Source organism: Leptonychotes weddellii, chromosome 13 (genome assembly GCF_054177405.1).
Source record: "Leptonychotes weddellii isolate Sample4059 chromosome 13, ASM5417740v2, whole genome shotgun sequence".
In the NCBI taxonomy this organism is placed as follows: domain Eukaryota; kingdom Metazoa; phylum Chordata; class Mammalia; order Carnivora; family Phocidae; genus Leptonychotes; species Leptonychotes weddellii.
In genome coordinates this window covers 55,246,191-55,271,849 of record NC_138381.1, presented here as the reverse complement: position 1 = coordinate 55,271,849, position 25,659 = coordinate 55,246,191, and the positions used below count along the sequence as shown (strand labels likewise).

General features: G+C 49.3%; 1 protein-coding gene and 1 long non-coding RNA gene across 2 annotated transcripts; one reads left to right on the top strand and one right to left on the bottom strand.

Moving 5' to 3' along the window:
* Positions 1-423: 423 nt before the first annotated feature.
* On the top strand, positions 424-19,505 carry CIDEA (cell death inducing DFFA like effector a). The gene is made up of 5 exons (XM_081801600.1): positions 424-572; positions 9,559-9,703; positions 10,514-10,660; positions 16,948-17,129; positions 19,045-19,505. The coding sequence occupies exons 1-5, from the start codon at positions 535-537 to the stop codon at positions 19,190-19,192; spliced, it is 660 nt and encodes a 219-aa protein (XP_081657726.1). The 5' UTR covers positions 424-534; the 3' UTR covers positions 19,193-19,505.
* Positions 17,409-21,503, bottom strand: LOC145716807 (uncharacterized). The gene is made up of 2 exons (XR_014139712.1): positions 21,099-21,503; positions 17,409-18,202 (listed from the first exon to the last, which is right to left on the bottom strand). It is a non-coding gene; the product is annotated as an uncharacterized LOC145716807 (long non-coding RNA).
* Between the last annotated feature and the right edge of the window lie 4,156 nt (positions 21,504-25,659).

Below are 25,659 nucleotides of genomic sequence, written 5' to 3'. Positions count from 1 at the left end.
GGTGTCTACAGCAACCTCCTCACCTTGCCAACTGGCTTGCTGAGCTCGGAGCGGGACGTCGTGGGCTGCAGTTTGGGCGCCAACCCAGCGCGGCCCTGGGGGTAACTCATCCTGCACCTCATCTCCCCCACCCTGGCCTCCCCCGGCATGGCCTGGGTTTGAAAACAGCACATCTGCCTTTTCACAGTCAAAGCCACGCTGCCTCGGCTGGTGATGTCGCCAGTTACTCCCAACTCCCAGAACGCGCAAGGCAAACATAGACTAACAATGACCATCAGGGGACCCGCGGAGCAGCTGGGGTCGCGAGTGGTGGGGACCGTCCTCTGCAGCGGTCTGCGAGAGCCGCTTTCCCCGTAGGGCCCCGAGGTGGCACGGACCCGGGCGCGCTCCCAGAAGGCCAAGCAGCGGCGAGCGCATTGCCAAGGTCCTCGCCCTGCTCCGGGCGGGCCTGCCGGGGCCCGGGGCGGGGCTGGCGGCGGGGCTTTAAGAGGGCGCGGGCGGGCCGAAGCCGAGCCTGTGAGGGGGACCCTGGCGATGGACACCGCCCGCGACTACGCCGGAACCCTCCTCAGGCGAGTACGGCGCGAGCCCGGCTCAGGGCCACGCCAGCGCCCCACGTCCCCCCGCGCCCCGCATCCCCCTGGGCCCCTCGTCCCCTCTGCGCCCCGCGTCTCCTTGCACCTCATGCACCCCGCATCCCGGAGCGTCCCGCGTCCCCGCGCCACACATACCCCTGTGCCTGGGCACTCTGCGTCCCACCTGCGCCCGGTGTCCCCCCACGCCCTGAGCGTTCTGCATCCCCGTGGGTCTGGCACCTCCGTGAGCCCCTCGTCTCGCCTGCGCCCGTGGTCACCCGGCACCCCCTGTGCCCCGCGACCCGGAGCTGCCCGAGGTCGCGTCCCAGCCTACGCACCCAGCCTCACCTCTGTGCGCACGCCTTCCGGCAGCCGGGGTGAGCAGAGCCCGAGGCCGCCGCGGGGCTCCTTCCCCTCCTCCAGCTGGCCGCAGGTGCCAGGTGTGGCGCTCCCGAGGTGCGCGGGCATCCGCGGAACAGGTGACAGTGGTGAGTGCGGGAGTGGCTGAATTTCTTCCTGCTGCTGCATCCGCCGGTGCAGATCCTCGAGGGCCCCCGTCCTGGGAAACCCGGGCAACGCCTCCACGGTGCGCGGGGACAGGGCTTCTAGGGTACCTCGGGATCGCGACAGGAGCAGGGGCGCTGGTGGGGACACTGGGCGGCTTTGGGATGGTCCAGGCTTACCCCTAAAGACGAGGGAGGGCTCTGAGCTCCAAAGGGGAGGATGGGCTGAGCCGAGAGCACCCCTTGGACTCTGAATGCGCCCTGACCCTGCTTGATGAATCCACCCAGGCTTGTAAGGGGGTGTTTGGGGAGAAGGCTCCCCCTCCTCGCCGCATCCGAGAGCGCCCTCCCTGCCCAGGGAGGGACCAAGGGCCCGCGGACGCCTGCGGAGTCTTATCCCCTCTCCCAGGTCTTTGCCCCCCTCTGGGGCCTTGAAGGCACCGCAGCACTTACCCTCACCCCAACCCGGCTTCCGTTCATCTTCATATTGATGCAGGAAAGAACGTTAGGGTTGGAAACTTAAGGCCAAGAAAAGAATTCTAGAGAGGTCTTTGATGCAAAAAGGTTTATTAAAGCACAGGGACAGGACCCGTGGGCAGAAAGAGCTGAGGGTCATGAGGAGTGGCCCATTATATACTTCCAAGATGGGAGGGGGTTAGGGATAGTGTAAGCCTCCCAGGATCCTGAGGGGGGCTAGCTATTGTTAGGAAAGGTCATTTATTACTGTTTAGTAGAAACTCAATCATGAGACCCTTCAGATGCATATGGGTGGGTCATATGCTTGGGGCATGATTGATAACATGTATCTTGGGCAGTAGAGCTAAAGGAAGTTTCCAAAGGAATTTTTGTGTGTTAAAGTAGACTTACAGAATCCTGGGGGAGGTGGGGGGGTTGGGCTAGGATTGTCTTTTGCCCTTAGCGAAGTATTAACATTGAGGCAGTTGAGTCCTTAGAGGAATGTCACTCTGCCTGTTTCAAGGACTTGTCAATGGGCTGTAGGTAGTAAGGAAATTTAATAATTTCTTTTCTGCTTTTGTTTCCCACATCAGTATCTTGACATACCCAATCCTGTCCTTGTTAATAAAATCCAAATATTGCATGGAAGTAATTTTTAAGTATAGATTTATGGAAGGGATAGTGCTTCTTTGAAGATCTTCAAAGTACTTCAAAAAGGATAGAAAAGCCCTTGAGTTCTTTAAAATGCAGATTTTCAGAGGTGACTGATCCCATTTGTACCAAAGGGCAGAGGGACAGGGTAGGTTGAAAGGGAAGGATGGCAGGGACCGTCACTTTACAAAGCTAGTGTGATCTATAGGGGGCTGAATTTGCTGTGTGCAATACTCAAGGTTAGAAAAATAGCTTCCAAAATGTAAAGGTGGTCTGTCTGAACAGCACGGGCTTTCTCTTTAAAAACAAACAAACAAATCCCCCAAAACCAGAAGTCAAGTAGTAGGAACCAGGGAGGGTGAGAAACAGACTTGTTTCATGCATCTTCAATAACGCATGTAAGCATAAAGGTAAAGCCTTGGGTTTCTTTCCTTTTTTGTTCCTCACGTCCCCCGCCCCCCATACAGTCCCGCTCCAGGGGTAACAGCTGTTGACAGTTTGGAATGCAATTCTCAAATATGCAAACACACCCATTCTGCAAATTCTTGTGAGCCCTAGGGAGGTGGCAGGCTGAGATTTAAGGACTGGTAAGTAATTCCTAGCTGGGGTTGCCTGGAGCGGGAGATGCCTGCTGACCCTGCCTTTTCACCTACAACAGGCTACCCAGATCCAAAATGCATCGGTGTGAGGTTTCCATTGGGTCAAGTGTGTATGGAGGGGACTTGCTTGTGAAATGTTGGCAAATCAAAACATAAGGGAAGGTCTACTCGACACATTCTTCTGAGCTTGGCAAACTCTAAAAGTGAGTGACCATTTGTTAGGGACACACTATGCAGTTCTTTGAAAGAAAATCTACCTGCTTCCAAAATAAACTGGAAGAAAAACAATGCATACTGCTTGTTGAAAGGAAAACACTTCTCTTCCCTGTCCTTCTTTAGAACCATGTCCAGGCTGAAGACCCATGTGAGCCACAGACAAGGTGATGGCCACGTTTGTTAGTTACAGTCTTGCTACTGTCTCCTCCGTGTTCCTTAATTTAACCTAGATGGCCCTAACTCTGTCTTTCATTAGTAGATGACTGCCTTTTGCCAAAGAAATAACTTAATCCACATACACATCTTTTATTAAGGTCAGCAATTCTAAAGTCTTGAACCAGTCATTAGTTTGTTAATCGTCTGTGATCCCTCAAGACCATAGTCATGGCGCAAGCAGCCTGAGGTCTCTTAGCAGAGCTCTGGACGTCAAGGATGCCAACACCGGCGTGTGTTGTCATAGACAAAGCTGCTCAGCCTTTGTGTCTGTCGGTGAGTGAGAGCGTTCACACCGACCTTGAAGTTGTTACAGAGCTGATAGATACTATACTGGGCACAAAATTGCTGCTTTTGTTGCTATTTGGTACAGCTTTCCTTTCCTTGAACAAGGATCTCTAGGTTGTATATATAGCTGGCATTTCAGGACACATTTCACCACCTTCTTACTAGTGACATAAACAAGGAATTGCATTTGCTACAAGTAAATCTCCCCAGTTCCTGACCCTCACTCCTTCGTGGGTCTAAACTGTTATTTTATTTATTTATTTATTTATTTAATTTAATTTATTTATTTGACAGAGAGAGACACAGCGAGAGAGGGAACACAAGCAGGGGGAGTGGGAGAGGGAGAAGCAGGCTTCCCGCGGAGCAGGGAGCCCAATGCGGGACTCTATCCCAGGACCCTGGGATCATGACCTGAGCTGAAGGCAGACGCTTAACGACTGAGCCACCCAGGCGTCCCTAAACTGTTATTTTAATAACATCTCAAAATGTCCAAAGACTTCATGGTCATACACTGAGTCCTCTTACTGCATCAAGCATTTTGATAGGTTGGTCAAGGCCCAGACGGGAGCCGGCACAATCCCTGTGGGGCCGTGGTGCCCCATGTGTGTAAGCCCATAAGGAGGCTCAGGCACTGCTGGGGAGAGGGAAACATCGCTGAGGCCAATACTCCTCCAGCTGCGGCCACTGAGTTAGACCCCGACACTGTCCCTACCGCTCGCCCAGATCCAGCCAGGCCTGATGTCCGCTTTTCAATCCTGTCTGTCTCTCTGCACTGCTGTATTGGACATCACCACTTCCCTCCCTGATGTCCTCGTTGTCCCCAGGCTTTGGTGGTAGTGCTTGCTTGGTTGACTTGCCTACCCGTGTCTGCGCTGACTTACTCTCAGGTGGGTTCCTCCTTTCCACCTAACAAGAAAACGTGGGGCCATTCAGACACTGAAACGTTCATTTCATTCTGGATGTTCCCCGGGGAGTCGCTTACACGGCCTTACAGAGCCACCTCATCACTGCTGACCCCAAAATGTTTCTCTCTGGGGGAGACTCTGTTCCCAGGCCTGCCCTTTTCCTCCTTCTTCCACTTTTGGAAGAAACGTCAGTCCATCGGGTGGCATAAAAACATGCTTTTTTATGCTTGGGGGGCCTAGCTTCGTTTTCCTGGAGTAAAGCTCACATCTGCCCACAGTCTGTGGCTCCTTGATTTATTTGCCACACTGTTGTAAGTTGAACCTCCTCAGTTCCCTCCGGGAAAAATACAAAGATTTCTCTGTTTTCCTCACTTCTGGGAGATATGCCCCTTCCCAGTTTTTAAGAATGTTCTATGAGGTCTGACTTCTCTTTTTGTCTCGATTTCCCCGAAACAATCTGTTTCCTTGAATAACCTGTTTCCTGGTTTTCCTTTTCCTTTTAGTGAGCTGTTTCCTTCCTGCTTCGTAGGCTTGTCTGCACTTTCCCAGGAATTAGAGGGTGACCGACGTGTGATGTATCTAATCCAAGGCTTCTCAGAGCTCCTGTCTCGACTTTGATATATTAAAATATTGAGGGGAGAATAGCAACACATTTTAGGCATTGTGCTGATAGCCAGTGACATAGATTATCCTCTTGGGAGGACCAGCAGTGAGTTGGATCAATATGTTGCTTTGTTCATTTAGCTAGCTAGTTAATCCCGCTGCCCCTTTAGCTGGAGCAAAGTAAATACTCCTATAGCAATTGTTAAATAGGTTTAGTGTACATAAAATTTCACTTAACCCCTTTTTATGTTATCCATAAGAGAGTCTCAATTTTATATAATTTGATACATCAAATCACTCATCCTGTTCCTTAAAAGGAATATAAGGATTTAATTTAATGTAATTTATTTAAATTAATTAAATAAATTTAATTTAATTTAATTTTCCGAGGATTTTTTTGAGGTGCGCTCCATAAGCCTGTTCTCCGACAACGACCCAGTTCCCAGTTAGGAAAAGTAATGGGTAAGAAGAACATGGACTTTTTTTATTGAGGATGGCTATCTTGAGGGCAGCGTGGAGAGGGAGGACCAGAGACCACTGCCAGCCCTTCTCTTGTCCAAAGTTAAAGACAATCAGGACTCTGTATAATCCCCTATACTACGTAACTGGAGCACTGGTGCTTCCTAAGGCGTGAATGTTGGCATCCAGTGAGGAGGTACAAGACCAGAACTAACTAGGTCAAAGCTATTCGTGCCCACAAGGTGTGCCATTGGCCTCTGGCTCCTGGACCTAAGATTCCAGGACATGAACTTTGTTCTCCCATTTCTCTGATCTTGTTCTAGCCTGTCTTTTACTCAGTGAATAGATTGTGTGCCAACAGTAGGCTAGGGGTTGTGGGGAAGTCAGAAAATGTACAGACAGACCCTGGCCTCGGTGAGTACAGATTCTAGAAGGACTTCTGGTTCATAGCAATGATTTCCTGCTTTGTGAGGAGAAGAGAGGCTTTGCCAGAGAGGGTCCAGGGTTGCCCTGTCCCATAGGAGGGTTTTCACCCTTATAGGGCAGACACCGTGGTGCAAAAGTGGGAGCTGGACTCAAGCCACTGTTCTAGCACTTGCTAACTCTGACCTCATTCATTTCCTAACCTCTTGAGCCTCACTTTTGCTCATCTGACACACATGTCTTGTCAAGTTGTTAAGTAACACACTGATGTGCCCAGTGTCTGGCATTAAGTGGAATTAGTATCTTTCTCTCCTCCTCAGAGGGACTTCCCCCGGGAGTTGTAAGTTTCAGTGGTCATGAGTAGGTTGCCACCAAAGCCTGATCCTAAATGTAAAGCGTAATATGGAAAATCCTCGCTGCGCAGTCCACCAAATCGCTGGAGATGGAACTATGAGTGGGTTCTCTGCAGCGTCAGCTCAGCAGAATGTAGGCATCTTGTTCGTCGGGTTGTGTAACTGAGGAACCTGGTGTAATGTCTTATAATCAGGGCAAAAGTTTAGAGGCTGTCTGCTGGCCTCACCGCTGTGTCAGTTCAAGGCTTGGATTCACTTGTTGGGTCTCTGCTCAATTTAATGGGGCACCTGAATCAGAGGTCAGTAACCTGGCACAATCCCCTTGCAGTTGCCTCACTAGGAATAAATAATGCATGGATTTTGCCAGCCTAGAAGGGAAAGGAGCTGTCTTTTCCTTCTTAACTGAGTGACCTTGAGAAATCACTCTGAGCCTCAGTTTTCCCATCTGAGAAATGGGGTGATACTTTCCCTGTAAAGTTGTGATGATGATGAGTTAACATGTTAAGAGCAAGCACAAGCTGGCCATAGTGAGGGCTCGGATGTGAGCAGTTAGGACGCGCTGATGCGAAGTTGGCTGAATACTCTTCAGATCAAATCCATGCTAACAATGCAGGCCTGATTCCTAGAACGCCAATTTGTTGCCGGGGCAGAGGGACAAGGTGCGGACACTCGCTATTATGGAAACCTTGCTGAAACTGGCTGATCGTGCTATGAGCATGAACTTAACCTGACAATTTTTGAGAGCTGGTTCATTACTATACTATCGGTTTTTCATATAGAAAATTACTTGTTAGGAGGCGCCTGGGTGGCTCAGTCGTTAAGCGTCTACCTTCAGCTCAGATCATGTCCTGGGATCGAGCCCTGTATGGGGCTCCCTGCTCAGTGGGAAGCCTGCTTCTCCCTCTTCCACTCCCCCTGCTTGTGTTCCCTCTCTCGCTGTGTCTCTCTCTGTCAAATAAGTAAATAAAATCTTAAAAAAAAAAAAAAAGAAAATTACTTGGTAAACCATTGAATTTTCACGATGTCCATTTGTAGAGCTTCAAGTTAGACCACATATTACTTAAAACACATATGCCTAATGCTAGTCTAGGCATGGGAGATACAACAGAGAAGCTTTTGTCCATAAGGAAATTCCAATCTGTTTGGGAAAATAAAACATAGATAAATATATGACAATATATGTGTAGGTGTGTATGTATGTGTGTATGTATATGTATAAAATAAAGTACCAAATCCTAGGCGATAGGCATTCACAAAAAGTACAGAAGTCTCTAGAATTTTAGCCTTCATAGGGTTAATCTAGACAAGCTTTTACGAGTGTAAGAAAGCAGTGATGTCGTCACTTTGTATCTTCTACAAGGTTGCCCTAAAAATAAAGCCCTTTGTTTCATTCTCCTGAATGTCATTGTACAGACTATTTGTTCACATTGTCCACAACTACTTGAGCACCTGAAATCGGTAGGCACTGTTCAGGTGTGGGGGAGCGATGCTAGAGGTGCTCTTACCTCAGGAGCTGCGGAGATTAAATGAGGTCACATGTCACTTATCACAGCACCGACATGAAACGAGCTACCTGACACGTCGCTAACTTATGTTTATATTCTTTTTTTTTTCTTTTACGATTTTATTTATTTATCCGACACAGAGAGACACAGTGAGAGAGGGAACACAAGCAGGGGGAGTGGGAGAGGGAGAAGCAGGCTTCCTGCAGAGCAGGGAGCCCGATGCGCGGCTCGATCCCAGGACCCTGGGACCACGACCTGAGCCGAAGGCAGACGCTTAACGACTGAGCCACCCAGGCGCCCTGTTTATATTCTTTTAAATAATTTCTTTATGGATACATTCCTAAATATAAAACAGCCCCTCGTCCTGGGTGAAAACTACACATTGCTAGACTGGTCTCCAAGGAGACTGAAGCCCCGCCTAGAGCCACGGCAAGGCGCATCTGCTTCTCCTTACGGAGTAGGTTTTAAATAACTTCTTGCATGTTTGTCTAAAAGCATGCGGTAGTATGTCAGAGGCGGCTTTGCATTTCTTTAGTTGCTATCGAAAGCCTCGTATGTTCCCGAATATGCAGACTTGTCTTATTCTTTAGTGTGAGGCATCCAGATAACCTTTCTGAGGCCAAGAACCAGTGCTTGGGTCATAATCCCAGCTCTGGCTCCTACCAGCTGTGGGGCAGCTCTCTGGCCTGATTGCCCTCCTCTGTAAATTGAGAAAATCAAGACTATATCACAGTTTTCTGAGGACTGAGTCAATATTTACAAAGCATATGTTGGGGCCCTGGCTGGCTCAGTCGGTGGAGCCTGCAACTCTTGATCTCGGGGTTGTCGGTTCGAGTCCCACGTTGGGTGTAGAGATTACTTAAAAATAAAATCTTTAAAAACAAAAGTGTTTGTTAAGTAACTACTAAAGCTGTAAGTTTCTCATTTATCCCCATTATATATATGTGTGTGTATTTGGACTATAGATACACATTTGTACATATGTGTGTGTGTGTGTGTAGTATTTGCAGGTAACTAAAATTTGATAATCAAGGGTTGGAGATTATTTTCCTCAGAAAATTGTCTTCATTTGGTTTTGTTAGTTATTTTCCTTCTCCGTGGTAGTTTTTCTAATAGTGAAATTTTGAATTAATTCTTTCTTAAATGTGGAACTTACTCCAAAGTGTCATGTAACGTATGACCCAAAGTTCTTTTCCTTCTTGTTATTCCAACCACAATTATTATAGTGTTCTGTTGTTCATCATTTATTCTAAGTTAATTTCTAAAAATTAGTTTATTGCTCTAGTGACCAATATCTGGCTTTTCGATTCCTGGCTTAGTCTTACTGTACAATATGTAACTTTTGTGCATGTGTACCTAATTCTTTAACTCTGCTTGGCCACTTCATAGCCTCTGGGAATCTTCTTTTCTTTTCTCTTTTTTTTGTTAAGATTTTTTTCATCTGTAAAAGCCATGTTTGCAGCATAGAATTCTTATTTCTTGTTTGAGTTCGATACCCTTACCATTTCTTTCTCACGTAGTTACTACAAGGACTTTGAATGTTTCAGTAAAATAGGTGTAATAATATAATGGTTGTGTTTTTAATTATACATATATATATATTACATATATATATAACTTGTTTGTTTTTTGATATCAGGATATATGTGTATATATATAAAATTTTCAATAATCCCCAACTATTGATTTTCTTTCTTTCAGATGCAAATATTAAAATTGTTTTAATTTTGTGTACTTCAAACCTCTCTTTAAAGACTCTTTTTTGAAGATAACGTCCAAGATATTTTTACTTTTCCCCTCCATTTCCAGGCCCCTGACGTTTATGGGATCACAGACCAAGAGAGTCCTACTAACTCCCCTCATGCACTCGGCTCGCCCGTTCCGGGTCTCCAGCCATGACAGAAGCAGCCGGCGAGGGGTGATGGCCAGCAGTCTGAAGGAGCTCCTCAGCAAGGTGCCAGGAGCCACAGCGCCTCCCCACCACTCGCAGGAGGGCCCCTGACCACACACGGGGCTCTGGTCTTAGGTCCTAACCCAGTGCAGAGACAGAAATGTCACTGTCATGGCCTCAGAGACTCTAAGGGGAGAAGAAAAAAATGAAACGGAACATTATTGCTTCTCTGTACCATAAAAGATTTAGCTGCAGAAACAAAGGCTTTAAAAACAGTCATCAACTGATAATGTAGCCTTTCTTCTTTGACAAGGGAGAATACAGGGAAGCAGCAGGCTTTGGAAATCTGTTTTCGGTTATAAAGCCCAGGGAAGAATAGTCCTTAATCTAAAACAGTGTCCTAGATCACCAAATAAGGAAGAATCACAGACTCTCTGGAGCCTGTGGAGTTGGGTCAGGGAGACATAACCCAGACGAAGACACCCATGGAAATAAGTGAGCATCCCATGTGTAGACGCTGTAGCAGGAGAGATGTTCAGATATGTGACGTGAGACTAAGGCTCTTTATCGTGTTGCTGCATTATTCATTTTATTTGTCAAAATAAGTAATTTTAGAAACTGTAGCTATTACCCAGTGTCTTCATTTGTCTCATGTCATTGAAATCTCTGAAGAAGATAGATCCATTAAAAATCTGCACTTCTCTTTTTCCAGGCAAAGACTAAATCATAGACACCAGTGAAGGTAGATCTTTACCACTAAAATTTTAGCAAGATCAGACAGTATTTCTGAAACTATAACTTAATCAGTGGCTTTGAGTGGTCAAAATGGAATCTCCTGCTTTCTTCCATGTCTCCGACGCGTTGCCAATCTAGACGCTGGAAGCCTTAGTTATCACCAGCGGACTAGTCAGTTTGGTGCTGGAAGAAGACGGAACCGTGGTGGATACGGAAGAGTTCTTTCAGACCTTAGAAGACAACACACATTTCATGATCTTGGAGAAAGGGCAGAAGTGGACACCGGTAAGCAAAAACACTTTTTTTTTTTAAACAGGAGTTTATTATTTATTTATTTATTTATTTATTCATTTGACAGAGAGAGAGACAGCGGGAGAGGGAACACAAGCAGGGGGAGTGGGAGAGGGAGAAGCAGGCTTAGCCGACTTTTTACGCACAAAAGTGCATTCTCTAGTTTGGTGTTGTCTTGCCCTCTTTCTAAATATATACCTTGTGTTCCCCTAATAACTGGATCTGCTACCCTCAACAGGTTGCTTTAAAGTATTCCTAGGAAACTTAGCATCTTAATGAGCCTGGGCTATATGATTTAAAGTAAATAATTATTTTTTTATTTAAATTCAATTAATTAACATGTAGTATATTATTGGTTTCAGAGGTAGAGGTCAGTGATTCATTAGTCTTATATAACACCCAGTGCTGATTACATCAGGTGCCCCCCCTTAATGTCCATCACCCAGTTACCCCATCCCCCCCACCCCCCTCCCCTCCAGCAACCCTCAGTTTGTTTCCTATGATTAAGAGTCTCTTATGATTTGTCTCCCTCACTGATTTCGTCTTGTTTTATTTTTCCCTCCCTTCCCCTATGATCCTCTGTTTTGTTTCTTAAATTCCACATATGAGTGAGATCATATGATAATTGTCTTTCTCTGACTGACTTATTTTGCTTAGCATAATACCCTCTAGTTCCATCCAGGTGGTTGCAAATGGCAAGATTTCATCTTTTTGATGGCTGAGTAGTATTCCATTGTATATATGGACCACATCTTCTTTATCCATTTGTCTGTTGAAGGGCATCTGGGCTCTTTCTACAGTTTGGCTATTGCGGTCATTGCTGCTATAAACATTGGGGTGCATGTGGCCCTTCTTTTCACTACATCTGTATCTTTGGGGTAAATGCCCAGCAGTGCAATTGCTGGGTCGTAGGGTGGCTCTATTTTCAACTTTTTGAGGAACCTCCATATTTTTTTCCAGAGTGGCTGCACCAGGTTTAAAGCAAATAATTCTGAGGAACAGGTTTAGGCCAGTAAGGAGCTACAGGTCCTGTTCAAGTGCGCAGATGTGACCTGGTGACCATTCCCAGTCTCTGTCCTGAGGAGGCCAGCAAGCTAACATAGCCAGTGAAGTTAAGTAGGGGTGTGTGTGTGTGTGTGTGTGTGAATGTACAGTGATTTAGAAAGGTAAAGAAGTTGAATAAAGGTTTCTATATCCAGGAAAACTACGGATTATATATATCTTGGATCCCACTATAAAACACTTAAAAGTGTAAAGCAAAATATTAAAACATATCTTATATGCTTACTGACCTTCAAGAAGGGAAAATCCTCAGAGGCCAAAACTCTTATGGGAGCCAGAATCGAGAGAAGCAGCTTACCTGTGAGCATCTCACCTGTGGCCATCCACTCACCTCAGTGACTAAGGGCTGCAGTTTTGACAGGGGCTGACAGGACAGGAGACAAAGTCTTGGGCTGACACAAGGTAAGGGGCCAGATTAGAGATGCCCACATAAAGCAGAGAATCTTAAAGTTCTCTCCTAAGAATCTATAGACTCAAGCTGCCCGCATAAGGTTTTAAGGACTCTTGATTCCAAAAAACATTCAAGCTGAGAGTTTAGTTTCCTGAGCCCTGGGGAGGGAAGCATCGATGGAAGGAGTTTATCCATTGAGTTCTCTTTGCTCAACTGGTCCCTCTGTCCAGCCCCAGTGAGGTGGGGTTGATTGTGTCCCCATGTAACCAGTAGGAGCAAATAGGCTCAGAATGAGCATTGATCCAGGCATCAGAGAGTTTCCATTAAGTTCCAACAAATGTGAGTTCACAGTCAGATCATAGAATGTAAGGACTTAAGGCACTGTATGTGAGAGTAAGCAGAAATAATGAAGTCAGACCTCCAAAGACCTCAGATGTTGGAATCATCAGATAGAGAGTATAAAATAAGTGTATTTAAAATGCCCAAAGAGGGGCACCTGGGTGGCTCAGTCATTGGGCGTCTGCCTTCGGCTTGGGTCATGATCCCGGGGTCCTGGGATCGAGCTCCATATCAGGCTCCCTGCTCGGCAGAAAGACTGCTTCTTCCTCTCCCACTCCCCCTGCTTGTGTTCCCTCTCCCGCGTTCTCTCTCTCTGTCAAATAAATAAAATAAAATCTTTAAAAATAAATAAATAAATAAATTGCCCAAAGAGGGGCACCTGAGTGGCTCAGTTGGTTAAGCGACTGCCTTCGGCTCAGGTCATGATCTCAGAGTCCTGGGATCGAGCCCCGCATCGGGCTCCCTGCTTGGCGGGAAGCCTGCTTCTCCCTCTCCCACTCCCCCTGCTTGTGTTCCCTCTCTCACGGTGTCTCTCTCAGTCAAATAAATAAATAAAATCTTAAAAAAATAATAAAATAAAATAAAATGCCCAAAGAAATATAAAAGGTAATCAAAAGTAAGACGGGACAAGAGGTAATCAGAAAGGACTCGGTAGTCTTGAAAGAATCAAATAGAATTTCTGGAAATTAAAGTAAATGGAGACAGGCAGCACTGAAGATACGTCTCAAGAAGGTTCCATGATGTAGCACAAGAAGGTAGAAGTGGAAAGCCCGATGGAAGTTGGAGACATGACTGAGAAGGTCTCATGTATATTTGACATCCGTAGGGTGTTTTTTTTTTTTTAACAAGACAATGCATAAATCATTTTTAAATGATAAATTAAATTTCATTAAGAATTTTGTTCATCAAAAGATACTATAAAGTATGTAAACCAGTAAGCCACAAGTGGGCAGAAGGTGTTTTCAACATAATCCAACAAAGGATTAGTATTTGATAAATTTAGGAATATCACAGAAATCAGTTATGGATACAATGGACAATCTGATAGAAAAATGGGCAAAAAACAGGGACAGGTATCTGCAGAATGGACAGTAAAATATAGGAAAAAATCTTCAACCTCACTGGTGATTAGGAAAACACAGGACCACAATAAGATACTCTTTTACATCATTAGATTTAGTATTATTAGGCTTTCCATTTTTTTAAAGATATGGAGCAATGAACTCTCTACACTCCCACCAGCAGCTGTTTAAAACGGTGTGCCTTTACCCCGTAGCATTGAAGCACCACCTACAACCTGGCCAGTCTTCTCCTAGACATATGCCCGGCACGCAGATACCCAGCCATGAGCTTCTATATCCATACACATAAAGAAACACTCCAGTGTCTCTTGCTTGAATGGAACCCTCTTCAGCTGTGGAAATGCACCAAGTACGGCTATAGGTATCTCTGTGGATAAATCTCATCAACTCTATTGAGTGAAAATACCAGAATAATCCAGTAAGCAAGTGATCCTCAAATTTTGACCTCAGGACGCCTTTACACTCTTAAAAATGAGTGATGACCCCAAATAGCTTTTGTTTATGTGGATTTCAATAGAATCTATAGATATCCATCAAGCAGAGGTTCTCGACTGGGACCAGTCTTACCCCTTGAGAGGCATTTGGCAGTATCCGAAGACATTTCTAGTGGCCACAACTGGGGTGGAAGGGCAACTGCTGGATTGGAAGAGCATAGGGTGGAAATTAGACAAACCTTTTAAAAGGCAATCTTGAGCTGGACTACTTTTTGTTTGAGAAAGATGTTGTGGGCAGAATAACGGCCTCCCAAAGATGCCCACATCCTAACCCCTGGAGTCCATGAAGGTGTTCCTGTACTTGGCCAATGGACCTAGCGGGTGTGGTTAAGTTAAGGATCTTGAGCTGGGGAGATGGGCCTGGATAACCTGGGGACCTGTGCTATCACAGGGTCCTTACAGAGGGACAGGAGGGCCAGAGTGAGGGCCAGAAGCAGGGAAAGAGGAGGGGAGATGTGAGGAGCCAAAGAACGAGAGCACCTCCAGAAGCTGGGGAAGGCGAGGGGGCCCCGTCTCCCCCGGCAGCCTCCAGAAGGAACATCTCTGCCGGCTCTCTGTGGCCTGCCAACCTCCAGATTGTTATGGTCTGAGTCTCTGTTGTTTCAAGCCACTGAGTTTGCGGTAATTTGTTACAAGAGCAACAGGAAACTAGCTCAGAAGGGAAGGGCAGTTTGTGTTTGTTTTTATAACAGACACTGAGTTCGTGGGCCCTCAGCGCGGGTGGGCGCCGGGAGACTGAGCCAGAGCGAGGGCGCTGAGAGGCCGTGGGCACAAATAATCCTGTGGGCTGGTGTGTTCAAGGGGGCGGGAGGCCTCGCAGCCCCCTAACAGCCTGCTTGACCAGCGACTTGGGGTCGGTGTCTTCTCTTGACTTAGACCTTTCAACCATCTTCCCTCCAGTGGAATTGGGCACCTCCGAGCTGATGATAAGGGGTAGGATAGATCCTACCCCCTTGTGGGTGTGTGTTTTTTGTTTGTTTTTTAATCAGTGAGGCCAGTTGTATTTAACTCCAACGAGAACGGCCCGCCAAGAAGTAGCCACCAGGGGTCGCCCGTCTTCAGTCTGAGTGCTGGGAGGCCTGGGAGGGTGCCATAGGACCAGGCCGTGTGGCGAGCATTTCTCCTTCCTTGGCCGGCAGGTCAGAGAAATCCATGTCACCACGGAACTTGTGAGGGCTTGATTTTGATTTAAGACCCAATCTTAAGGATGACTTTTAGGGGGAATAAGATACAAACTTCCAGTCAGAAAGGAACATGAGGCAGTGAGAAAGAACAGTGGCCGGATTTTAGGTAAAACCCTCCTTTTCATTCTGTAATCTTCTTTTTATTTTTTTATTTTTTAAAGATTTTATTTATTTATTTGACAGAGAGAGAGACAGCGAGAGAGGGAACACAAGCAGGGGGAGTGGGAGAGGGAGAAGCAGGCTTCCCGCTGAGCAGGGAGCCCGACGCGGGGCTCGATCCCAGGACCCTGGGATCACAACCTGAGCCAAAGACAGACGCTTAATGACTGAGCCACCCAGATGCCCCTCATACAATAATCTTAATTTTTAAAAAAGAATGTTTCCTAGGAGTGCCTAGGTGGCTCAGTCAGTTAAGTGTCCCACTCTTGATCCCAGGTCTTGATCTCAGGGTCATGAGTTCAAGCACCTGTTGGGCTCCACTCGACTTAAGAAGTAATAATAATAGGGCTGCCTGGGTGGCTCTGTCGTTAAGCGTCTGCCTTCGGCTCAGGTCATGATCCCAGGGTCCTGGGATGGAGCCCCGCATCGGGCTCCCTGCTCAGCAGGAAGCCTGCTTCTCCCTCTCCCACTCCCCCTGCTTGTGTTCCCTTTCTCGCTGTGTCTCTCTCTGTCAAATAAATTAATAAAATCTTTAAAAAAAAAGTAATAATAATAATGTTTCCTAAATGCTGGACGGTTAATACCCCCTAAAGAGGCAGTAGGACCTCTTGTGCATTAAACAACAGGCTACCACCAGAATCTCTTGTTGCATATGTCCTGTGTGGGAGGAGAGAAGTATGGCTCCAGCAAGAAGGGTCTGGGTACTTTTAGGGGAATTTATGTTTTACCTTCACATAGTCATTGCTGTCATTGGTGAATTTAACAGTTCTAGCCTCAACTACTCCCAACCCCAAGGGTTCCTGAGACATAGTACCTTTGAATCCTGAATACTGCAAGATCCATGTGTGGAGCCAGCCCTTGGGAGAGTCAACCCCGGAACAGCTTGGTTCCCTTCTTGCTTTTTGCAAAACGTTCTGTGGGGAAGACGTTCTCGTGCTCTTTGTAAACCTAATGACTGACAGAGGTCTCTGGCTTTCTCCCCTGACCTGAAGGATCTACTGATATTTCAGGAGGACCTACATGGCATTGGTAACCAAACAGCTTTCCGTGTCCCCAGGAAGTCCGCGTTCATCCAGAGCGGTGACTAGAAAACAGAGGCAGCACCCTGGCCCTTGCTTTAGCCACTTGATTCTGAAGCTTCCTGCCTGGCAGCCTCTTGTAAAATGGAAATAGCTGCCCACTCCTCTTTAAGCAGACCGAGCTATAATCATGAGATCGTCCACGTCAGTCAAGTCACCACGGGTGGCCCTAAGTGCCTGGGCTGGATGTGCTCGGTACCTCATGCCAATATAGCACAGCCATCCTACAGTCTGGGCCCCGGAGCCAAACTGCACTCATCCCAAGTCACGAAACTGGAAGTAGCTTGGGGAAGGCTAGTTCCTTGTGGTTTGGACACGGTAGCAATAGGAGCATATTGATCTGCTGAAAACAGGCCTCAAGTAAACAGCAGCTCAGTCACTAACAGGTTTTAAGCGAGCACAGTCAAAACTAACAAAAACCTAGAATTACGGGATTTGCATGTCACAGCTGGAGAGGCTCCTAAAGTCTCTCCCTCCCTTCCTGGTTCTAGGGTGGCAACTACATCTCAGCTCTCCAGCAGCCAAAGAAGGCGGGAATAGCAAGAGTCACCTTCGACTTGTACAAGCTGAACCCCAAGGACGTCATTGGTTGCCTCAACGTGAAGGCCACCATGTATGAGATGTACTCGGTGTCCTACGACATCCGGTGTACGGGAGTCAAGGCCCTGCTGAGGTAACCCTTCGGGGGTCGGCTGGGGGTCTGGGAGCTGCGTGGGCGCTGCCCGGGTGGCCCGTCCCCAGCTTGCTGCCCTGCCCTGTCCTGACCGGCGGCTGCCGACCTTCACTAGTTCCTGTTGTCCTGTGGGCGTTTATGCCACAGACTTAATCAGAAAACCGAAAGTCTTGAGCCAAAATATTTTTTTTCCTCCAGAGACCATTAAATACTACATGGAAACAGAAACTAAATAATAAATAGAGAGCAGAACCAAATTTCTTTTAAAAATGAGGGCTGTGCATTTGAAAGCCTTTATTCTAAGCAATGAATGACAGCTATGAGGGAGCCATGGCAATTCTGCCCTGCTTTGCCCAGAGTGGCCACCCAGACCTGGGTGACGACTGTCCTGCGTCTTCTGTATTACTGCCGGCCTGAAGCTCCAGCCAGGGGGCACTGGAATGTTCCTTTTCCACACACTGCCAGGGCACCAACACCCCACAGGCTGGGGCCAGGCTGACTGCACGGCCCCCACCCCCAGGCCTGAGCCCTGCATGAGAGGGCCCCCTGCAGTCCCTCCCAGCCTTGCCTCTGAGCAGCCGGCTGTGGGACTTTTAACACGCTGCTTAACCTCTCTGAGCCTCAGCTCCATCATCTTTAAAATGACAAGGATGCTTCCAAGTTCTTTATGATTGCCTGGGCTCTAAACACACCTACTTCTGTCCTCTAGTAAAGACGGACTGATCCTCTAGTACCTAATTCCCGTGGAGGGATGGATGGAGGGGCCCCTGCTTCTCAGAGGGCCCTGGCTCCTTCTCGCCACTGGCCCCGTAGGGACCACTCTGGTCATCCCTGAGGCCAAGTGCAGGGCAGGAAATGCTCTGGAAATGAGATTGGTCTCCTCTGAGGGGGCCGCGGGCCCGGGCACAGAGTTGGCTCCCGCAGTGCTTCTGGGTGGCTTCTGTTTCCCACTCAGACCCATTAATGGCCAACTCGTAGACAGCTGTCACTGTCCCCGTGTTGAAATCTTGACTCCTAGGAGAGCTTCCTCCTTTGGCTGAGATGGGAGAAAATAACTTGATTGCTTGATTTTCCTAAAGTGAGACAGGAGAGTTATACCAACTTAGAAAAATATAATGAAGAAAGTAAACCTCATCCAAAATCCTGCCTCAGCAAAATCTTTCTTGAGAGGCAAATTTGGCCTTCTTGTCCCTAATTCTTACCATCTGAGATCTGATGGCCCCACAAGCAGCCACAGAAGTCATCCAGGTCCCCACATCGAAAGCATCACGCCAGGGTCCTGTCATGGGACCCCGGGGGCAGGGGGCTCTCCAGAGCGGCGTGGCTGACCCCCAGGCCTTGTGAAGTGACAAAACTTTCAAAACTGGAATGAAATCCTTTTGCTTTGGACTCGGTAGAGAGTAAGAATTTGAGTTAAAGCCCCCTTTTTAGTCTGAAATAACGGGAATGCCAGGCTTCGCCCCAGGGCTTAGATGCCAGAACAGGGCCCAGTTGGGATGTCCCAGCCACCCTAAGCCACCTGGGTCACAGGACCACTCTCCTTCAGCCTGGCCTCTCCTTTCACACCCGACTAGGCTGATTTTAATAACAGGCCCCACAACACCTGAGGTGGCCAGAGTAAGCAAGCTGCCAAAGGACAGGACACACTGTGTGCCTTCTCCGTGCTTCCTGACGACTGTACAACAGGCCACGTCTGGAAGTGGCCGGAGGAAAGGTGGTCCCAGGCCTCCTGTGTCAGCATCTGCACATCAGCCAGTCCTGGCGGGCTTGGGGGGGACAGGTTCCCTACGGCATCAAATGTGAGCAGTGCCTCCTCTGCACGCAGATTTGGGGGTGGTGAGGAATTGCTGCGTGTCTGCCCCTGGCTGGCCCAGAACGCCCAGCCTGACGTGCACCTTTGTCCCCTTTGTTGCAGGAGCCTGCTGCGCTTCCTGTCCCACGCCGCCCAGGTGACGGGACAGTTGCTCATCTACACTGGCTCGTACATGCTCCAACTGCTGGGTGACACAGAAGAGCAGGCTCCTCGCAGGTCACCCTCCAGACGGGGGGTCATGTGCGGATAAGGAGGCAAGCTGCAGGGACCCCGGCGGCTCTTGACCCAAACATTCCCTCTTGAATGATGATTTTAAAGATGCTTATGTTCTAAACCACATGCATTTGTACACTGCGGGTCACCTGGGCTCGGAGGTGGCACCCAGGGGAAGGAGAAGGAGTTGACGGCCATGAGATGGGGCTGCACAGTGGGATGCCCCGGAGGGAGGAGAAGTGTAGGGGCCTCTGATGGGGGAGGGGAGGTGGCTCCGGAGCAACACAAACATGCATTAGGCCCTTCAGCTCCTCACCTCCTGCAATAAACCAATCACCAGAGCTACTTTTCATGTGGGTAGATCTTCCTCGTGTCTCTTTTGTGTTCCAAACAAATAAAACTTCTATATATAAGCAAAACTCAGCCAGAAGTGCTCTGCTAACAGATATGATCACTTTTGAGTCTTTGTTAAACTAATGGACCCAGGACCCTGGGATCATGACCTGAGCCGAAGGCAGACACTTAACTGACTGAGCCGCCCAGGCGTCCCTGTGTTTTTGTTTTTTTTTTTTTTTTTTTTTTTTAAAGATTTTATTTATTTATTTGAGAGAGTGAGAATGAGAGAGAGAGAGAGAGCATATGAGAGGGAGGAGGGTCAGAGGGAGAAGCAGACTCCCTGCTGAGCAGGGAGCCCGATGTGGGACTCGATCCCGGGACTCCAGGATCATGACCTGAGCCGAAGGCAGTCGCTTAACCAACTGAGCCACTCAGGCGCCCTTTTTTTTTTTTTTTAATGTAGGTCCTGAATGAGTCCAAAGGGACCCAAAAGCTTAAGAACCTGAAGTTCTGGAGGTCTTCAACCAATGCTTATAGCTTAAACACACACACGCACACACACACACAAACCCAGACTTGATGATGCATGGCACTAGTGGACCATGTCTTCGGTTCCTAATGTCACCAGGGTTATCAGGTGGGACCCCTGGTTGCGAGTGGCAGGACACTGACCCAGGCCACTGTGAGCCGAGAGGGGCAGCTCTAGCTGCAGGCACTGCTGGGTACAGGCCCTCCAGTGAGGTAGCCAGGAATCTTGGTCCTGCTTCCCTCTGAGTTGGCGTCCTCTTAGGCGGCCCTCCCCACATGAAAATGAGATGCCAGGAAGTCCTGGGGCTGCGTGGGTCCCCGGGGCCCAGGGGCGAGGGTGTGACATGCAGGGCCACACACCAGGTCCCGCAGGCACAGAAGGATAAGCCCCAACCACACAGATGGGCTGGGGGCAACGTGGCTCCCCAGAGGAAATAGGGGCGCTGCTACTAGAACAAGGGGGAACACGATTTGTCTCCTAAGATGGTAGGAGACAAATGTCCTCCAATTCAGATTTGTGATTTCCTCTTAGGAAACGTTACCCTGGAGGCCTTTCTCCTTTCCTGGCCGGCAGTTCAGTGAAAAGAAAGCCCAGCAAAGAATGCCCCGCACCGTCTCTGCGGCCCCTGCCCACGGCCCAGCCTTTCCCGGGGGCCTCGGCCTTGCTGCCCTTCACACACAGTCCAGAGAGCCTCTGGGCGCTCGGCTCCGTCCTGGGCTCTCTCCATTCCTGAGCTGCCTGCTTGGAGAGGCTTTTCCTGGCAGGAGAGGCAAGAGTAAAGGAACCACACAGCATTCCTCAAGACACAGCCCCTGCTTTTAGCATCGTGACAAAACAGGCATTTTTAGCACCCCCTGCCCCCTTCTGCTCCTGTCTCCTTCCAGAGTCGGACACTGCAATGGTAGAGGCGGTTTCGCAGAGAAGGCTCAGATGCAGTGCCGGGCTGCCCCCCACAAGCCTCCCTGGTAGAAGGTTTCCTATATAAGGAGCTCTGCTCAGAAGCCTGCCCTCCGCGGGCTGGGGCTGGGGCTGGGCCGGGTGCTCCAGGAGGAAGGAGAGGACCCCAGAAACCGCTCACATCTCACTCGCTGAGCCGCCTTTCCAGCACCTTCGGAGGAGTGGAGCGCTGCCCCTGCGTCTCCCTGACTGAGGGCTTGCGTCACTTCCCGAGGATTCTGCAGTCCTGGAAAGAGACGGCCTGGCTTCCAAAAAAGGAATTTTCACTGATGGGCCTGATCCTGTTGACTCAGCTGGTGCCCTCCCTCTGTGTGTCCTTTTCCTCCCCGTGTCCACAGGGCACCCTGGCCTGTTCTGGGGGGAGGGGAATTAAGCAAAAGGACAATGTGGAAGTGCCGCCTCATCGTCAAAAAGGGGATCCATTCAGAAGGACTACTTGGAGTCTGGGGGCTCTCTTCCCCTTATCCTGTGTGGTGCTTTACTGGGATGGCCTGGGAAGGAGGAGCCCGACAGAGTTCTCAGAGAGGGCTAAACCCGGGCCTCGGGGCTCTAACGCTCAAGGCCTGTGGAAAGGGGAGGCAAAGGCTGATTTTGCAAACATCAAAGGCTACCGAGGGCCCTTCATGAGGCTATTGATGGGAGAGAACTAGCAGAATAAAAACCTGCTCCATGTCTGGGCAGGGTCCCAACAGGTGCGGCTCCCTCTTGTCTCCGGTTTGACTTAGGCTACATGCATTCCAAATGTGACACTTTCTTGTTCTAATCTTAGTATCTCCACAACCCACATTTAGTCCACTGGCTGGGAGAAAGGTGTGGTCCCCGTGGTTAGCAGGAATGGCCAGGCTGCTCGGCGGAGCTCCACGCAGTGTGGACCCTGCAGAGAAAGGCTACAGGGTTTGGGATGTCACCGATAACCAAGTCACTAGCTGAAGCTGCTCCAGTGGCATGTGTCCCCTGCAAGGAGGGGACCGGGTCCGCAAGGGTTCAGGGTCTCTCCTTGTGCCCTTGATTTACTGACTTTTAGAGGCACTATTGAGAAAATGGGAAATCATCCCTATGCGCTCAGAGTTCGTGACCTCCTATTTCGGTGTGCACCCCAGTGTTTATTAGTGTGCCCCCTTTCTCGGTCACACACACACAGCTCCACGTCCCCACACATCCTGGCCTCTCGACTGGGTAACCAGGCCTGGCATGGACTGAGAACGTTAGCATGGCCAAAGACAGACTCTGGTTAGAATCGCTCGGCTGTGAGCAGACTTACCTGTCACAAGACTCTGTATCTATACAATTAGGATTAAAACGAGGTGGTCCGAGAATTCCCTTCCCAGACAGGTGTTCTTGGCACAGGCTTAAAAAATGTTAACAGAGCGCCTTTTGTCAGCCTGGCACTTTCCAATTCACCACATTTCTACCCTTCTGCCCAGCCCCGGGGAAAGTGTCTGTGGCCTGCTCGCCCCGGGACCCCGTCAGTGACCCCAAGTCAGTGACAAATCAGGCAAGGGCCTTAAAACCAGAATCCAGGTCCTCCAAGAAAAGTTCTTTCTCCTCGAACAGCCTGGCAGCGGTATGCTTTTCCTCCTACACAGCAAAGGTGAGCCTGGCCACCCTTCAGAGCTGCCTCCTCACAGAGAAGCCAGAGCCTGGCCCTGTGTCTGGCCAACCTGGGGACAGGGGGTTGCTTTCTCTCGGCGCCCAGACCTGGGAGAATGTGGCCTTTCTCCAGGAAGCCACCTGGTGTGCTCATGGCCCAGGGACAAGCCACAGACAGTGACCTGCCCCCACATCTGAGGAGTGCTGTTCCCATTCAGGGGGTCCTGCCTCGGGTTCCCAACTTCTCTCTAATAAATAAAATGTATGTAAATAAAGCTGTGGGGAGCATCCCTCTCTTTCTCTTGTAGGACTCCCGTTCCTTGCTACAATTATCTTAGTTTCTACAAGGGAGTTGGAACCACCCTCACGTGAACAGTTGCAAACACAGGGCTTGTTCTGGAGGTCCTTATGTTTGTCATACCCGGAGAAAAGCCCAGCTCCGAGGGGGCTCCTTCCCTGGCCTCAGAGAGAGGCCAAGGTCAAAACGTGTCACAGACAGGTGCTCTGGGGGCTAATATGTCAAGGCACCAGCCAGGCTCATGTCCCACCCAGGCCTCCCCCAAGATGCCCACTGGCCTTGGAGCTCAGCCTGTGAAGGTCATACCGCATCTCCGCCGCGCCACCTGCACGGAGTCTTCACGCCTCCACTGCTTGGAACCAGGTCCCCCCCGGGCCTGGCCAGGACCTGAGGGCCCCCCCACCGTACAACAGTTGTGGTGTTGGGGCTCCTGCTCTGTGCCAGGCGTGGACAACTACAAGGTGTGCTGGCTTCCAGGTTCCACCAGGAGGGGGAGTGCAGATCCACACACGTGTCAGCTCCCCAGGCTTCTGACTCCAGGATCTAGGATCCAGGATCCAGGATCTGACCCTTCCAAAAGGACTCCACCTTTTCTAAGTGAGCTTAGCCTCTACTTCTATTACCCCCTTAGCAAGCGCAAAGGCCAGGCTACAAACTCGGCACCCTCCCTGGAAGGCTCGGGGAGGGTGGGTGCACAGAGTGCCCATGCACAGAAATCACTGCTCTGGTCACGGATGCTGTGCACCACATTCTCCTGTCCACCTGGACATGATTCACGGGAACTCAATGAGGGGACAATTGAGATGGGATGGCACTCAAGCCTGCCAACACTTGTCTCACTGGTGTATGGTCAGACCTCAAACATACAAACAACAAAATCTAAAAGGATGTGACTTCCACTCGTTCCTGTACCCAATGCACCAGGGTGAATTACCACTCCAAATGGCATTTTGCTTTAGAAATGATCCCTCTCTCCTCAAGGGCTGAATGGAGCCCAGATGAGGGCACTTGGCTCAGGAGGATGGCCCCCTGAGGCCAAGCTGTTGTCTCAACCTGAGTCACAGATGTCCCGGTGTGGTGGGTGTATGCAGAGATCCTCCCACCGCACCCTGGACGGCGGTGCTCCGTCCTCATCCTTGGTATGAACACTTTTAGGGGTTACATCCCTCACAAAGGCAGCTCATTCTATTTGTGGACAGTTTTGTTCGTTTTTTTTCTTTCTTTTTTTTTTTAAGTCAAATGTCTGTGTCCCTAAAACTTCCACTCACAGGTTCTACTTCTGTCCTCTTGAGTTATAGAAAATCCATCCTACCTACTTCCCCAGGCAGTGCCTTTAATCTCCCCGGGATGCGGCGCAGTCCCTCCCAGCCTTCACCCAGGCGGCTCGGGGTCTCCCACGGCCCGGCCCCGCCCCCCAGCCGGAAGGGAGCGCTCCAGGGAGCGCTCCAGGGAGCGCAGGCTCCTTTCTTCAACTGGGACTTGCCCTGCAGTCTCTGCCAGGGTGGCTGGTACAAGCTAATTGACAGTACAAGCTTTCGGAAGGGTCAGACCGGAAGCAGACGGTGTTGCTGATTTGGGGGTCCGGCTCAGAGTGCGAGGCCCGGGAGGGGTCTGGGGCCAGGGCCAGCGCGGCGCGAGCGAAGAGGGGGCGTCGTGGGGGGCGGGGGAGGGCAGCCTGGGGCAGGCGGCGGGGCCTCTTGGGGGGTCTGAGCTGCCAGTGCAGGAAGGATATCTCTAGGATCCCTCCCAGGGCGACTTCTAAACCTTTGGGAGGGCGAGAAGATCCCCGGCCAGGCTCCTAGGTCCTGGGGCCCGGAGTGCCTCTGGCTGTGCTGGGAACCCAGTGTGTGCTAATGTAGGCGTGTGAGTGCATGCTGTGTGTGTGTGTGTACGTGCGGTGTGCACATGTACACGTGTGCATGGTGTGTGCGTGCGCATGCTGTCTGCACGGATGTGTGCCCCTGCTGTGTGCCTGCGTGCACCTGCGTTGTTAAGGGAGCGACCTGAAACTGCTCAAGAGTTCATGTGAGAGGTGGGGGGGCAGGGAGAGCCCTAAGAAGGTCTGTTATTTTCATTACAACATTATTTGAATATGTACAAACATAAAATCAGGTATGAACCCTTTATTCTGATCGCTTCTATACAACTATTTTTTCAAATTTACACAACATATAAACAAAACTGGAAACAGCCACTAAATTCGAGTTAACAGCATCAATTTCATGTAGATGACGCTTGCTGAAGTTAAACTGTGGCAGCGAGACTCTGACTTGCCCTTTGAGAACTCTGGGTTTGCTCAGATCACTGCCAAGCTTCCCCTCACAGGACGCCGTCCTCCCATCTGCCAGCACCTACCACAGCATCTTCACATAGAAAGTGCTCAGTAAGTATTTGTTAGTTAATAGGATAAATAAATCAAGGAAGGAAGTCCCCCTCTACTCTTTTCTTGGGAGAATTATTTGCCACACCCCAATAAGAAGCACAAAAAATACACAGAAGACTGAAATACACATATGATGCATAACATGATCATCTAAATAAAATACAGTATAAAACTTCTCAGACTGAGAATTCGATGCCCACTCAGAAGCTCAGCTTTAGTGGAAACTACAGTGTGTGGTCCTACACCGGAAGACCATCCTTCTCCCCTCCACCTGGCTGCCCACCTCCCATTCTGCCTGACTCAGGGCACAGCCTCCCTGAGCATCATTTTGAATCTGTATTATTAGAATAAAATATCCACTGACTCTGAATCAGATCTCAGGCTGATTGCAAGGGTGAAACTTCAGGAAGA

What these genes read in the sequence shown, in the direction of transcription:
- CIDEA (XM_081801600.1), top strand. Translation starts at nt 535, where the DNA reads ATGGACACCGCCCGCGACTACGCCGGAACCCTCCTCAG. An exon ending in TGAAGGAGCTCCTCAGCAAG is followed by an intron (nt 9,704 to 10,513) that starts GTGCCAGGAGCC and finishes TTGCCAATCTAG; the next exon opens with ACGCTGGAAGCCTTAGTTAT. An exon ending in GGAGTCAAGGCCCTGCTGAG is followed by an intron (nt 17,130 to 19,044) that starts GTAACCCTTCGG and finishes CCTTTGTTGCAG; the next exon opens with GAGCCTGCTGCGCTTCCTGT.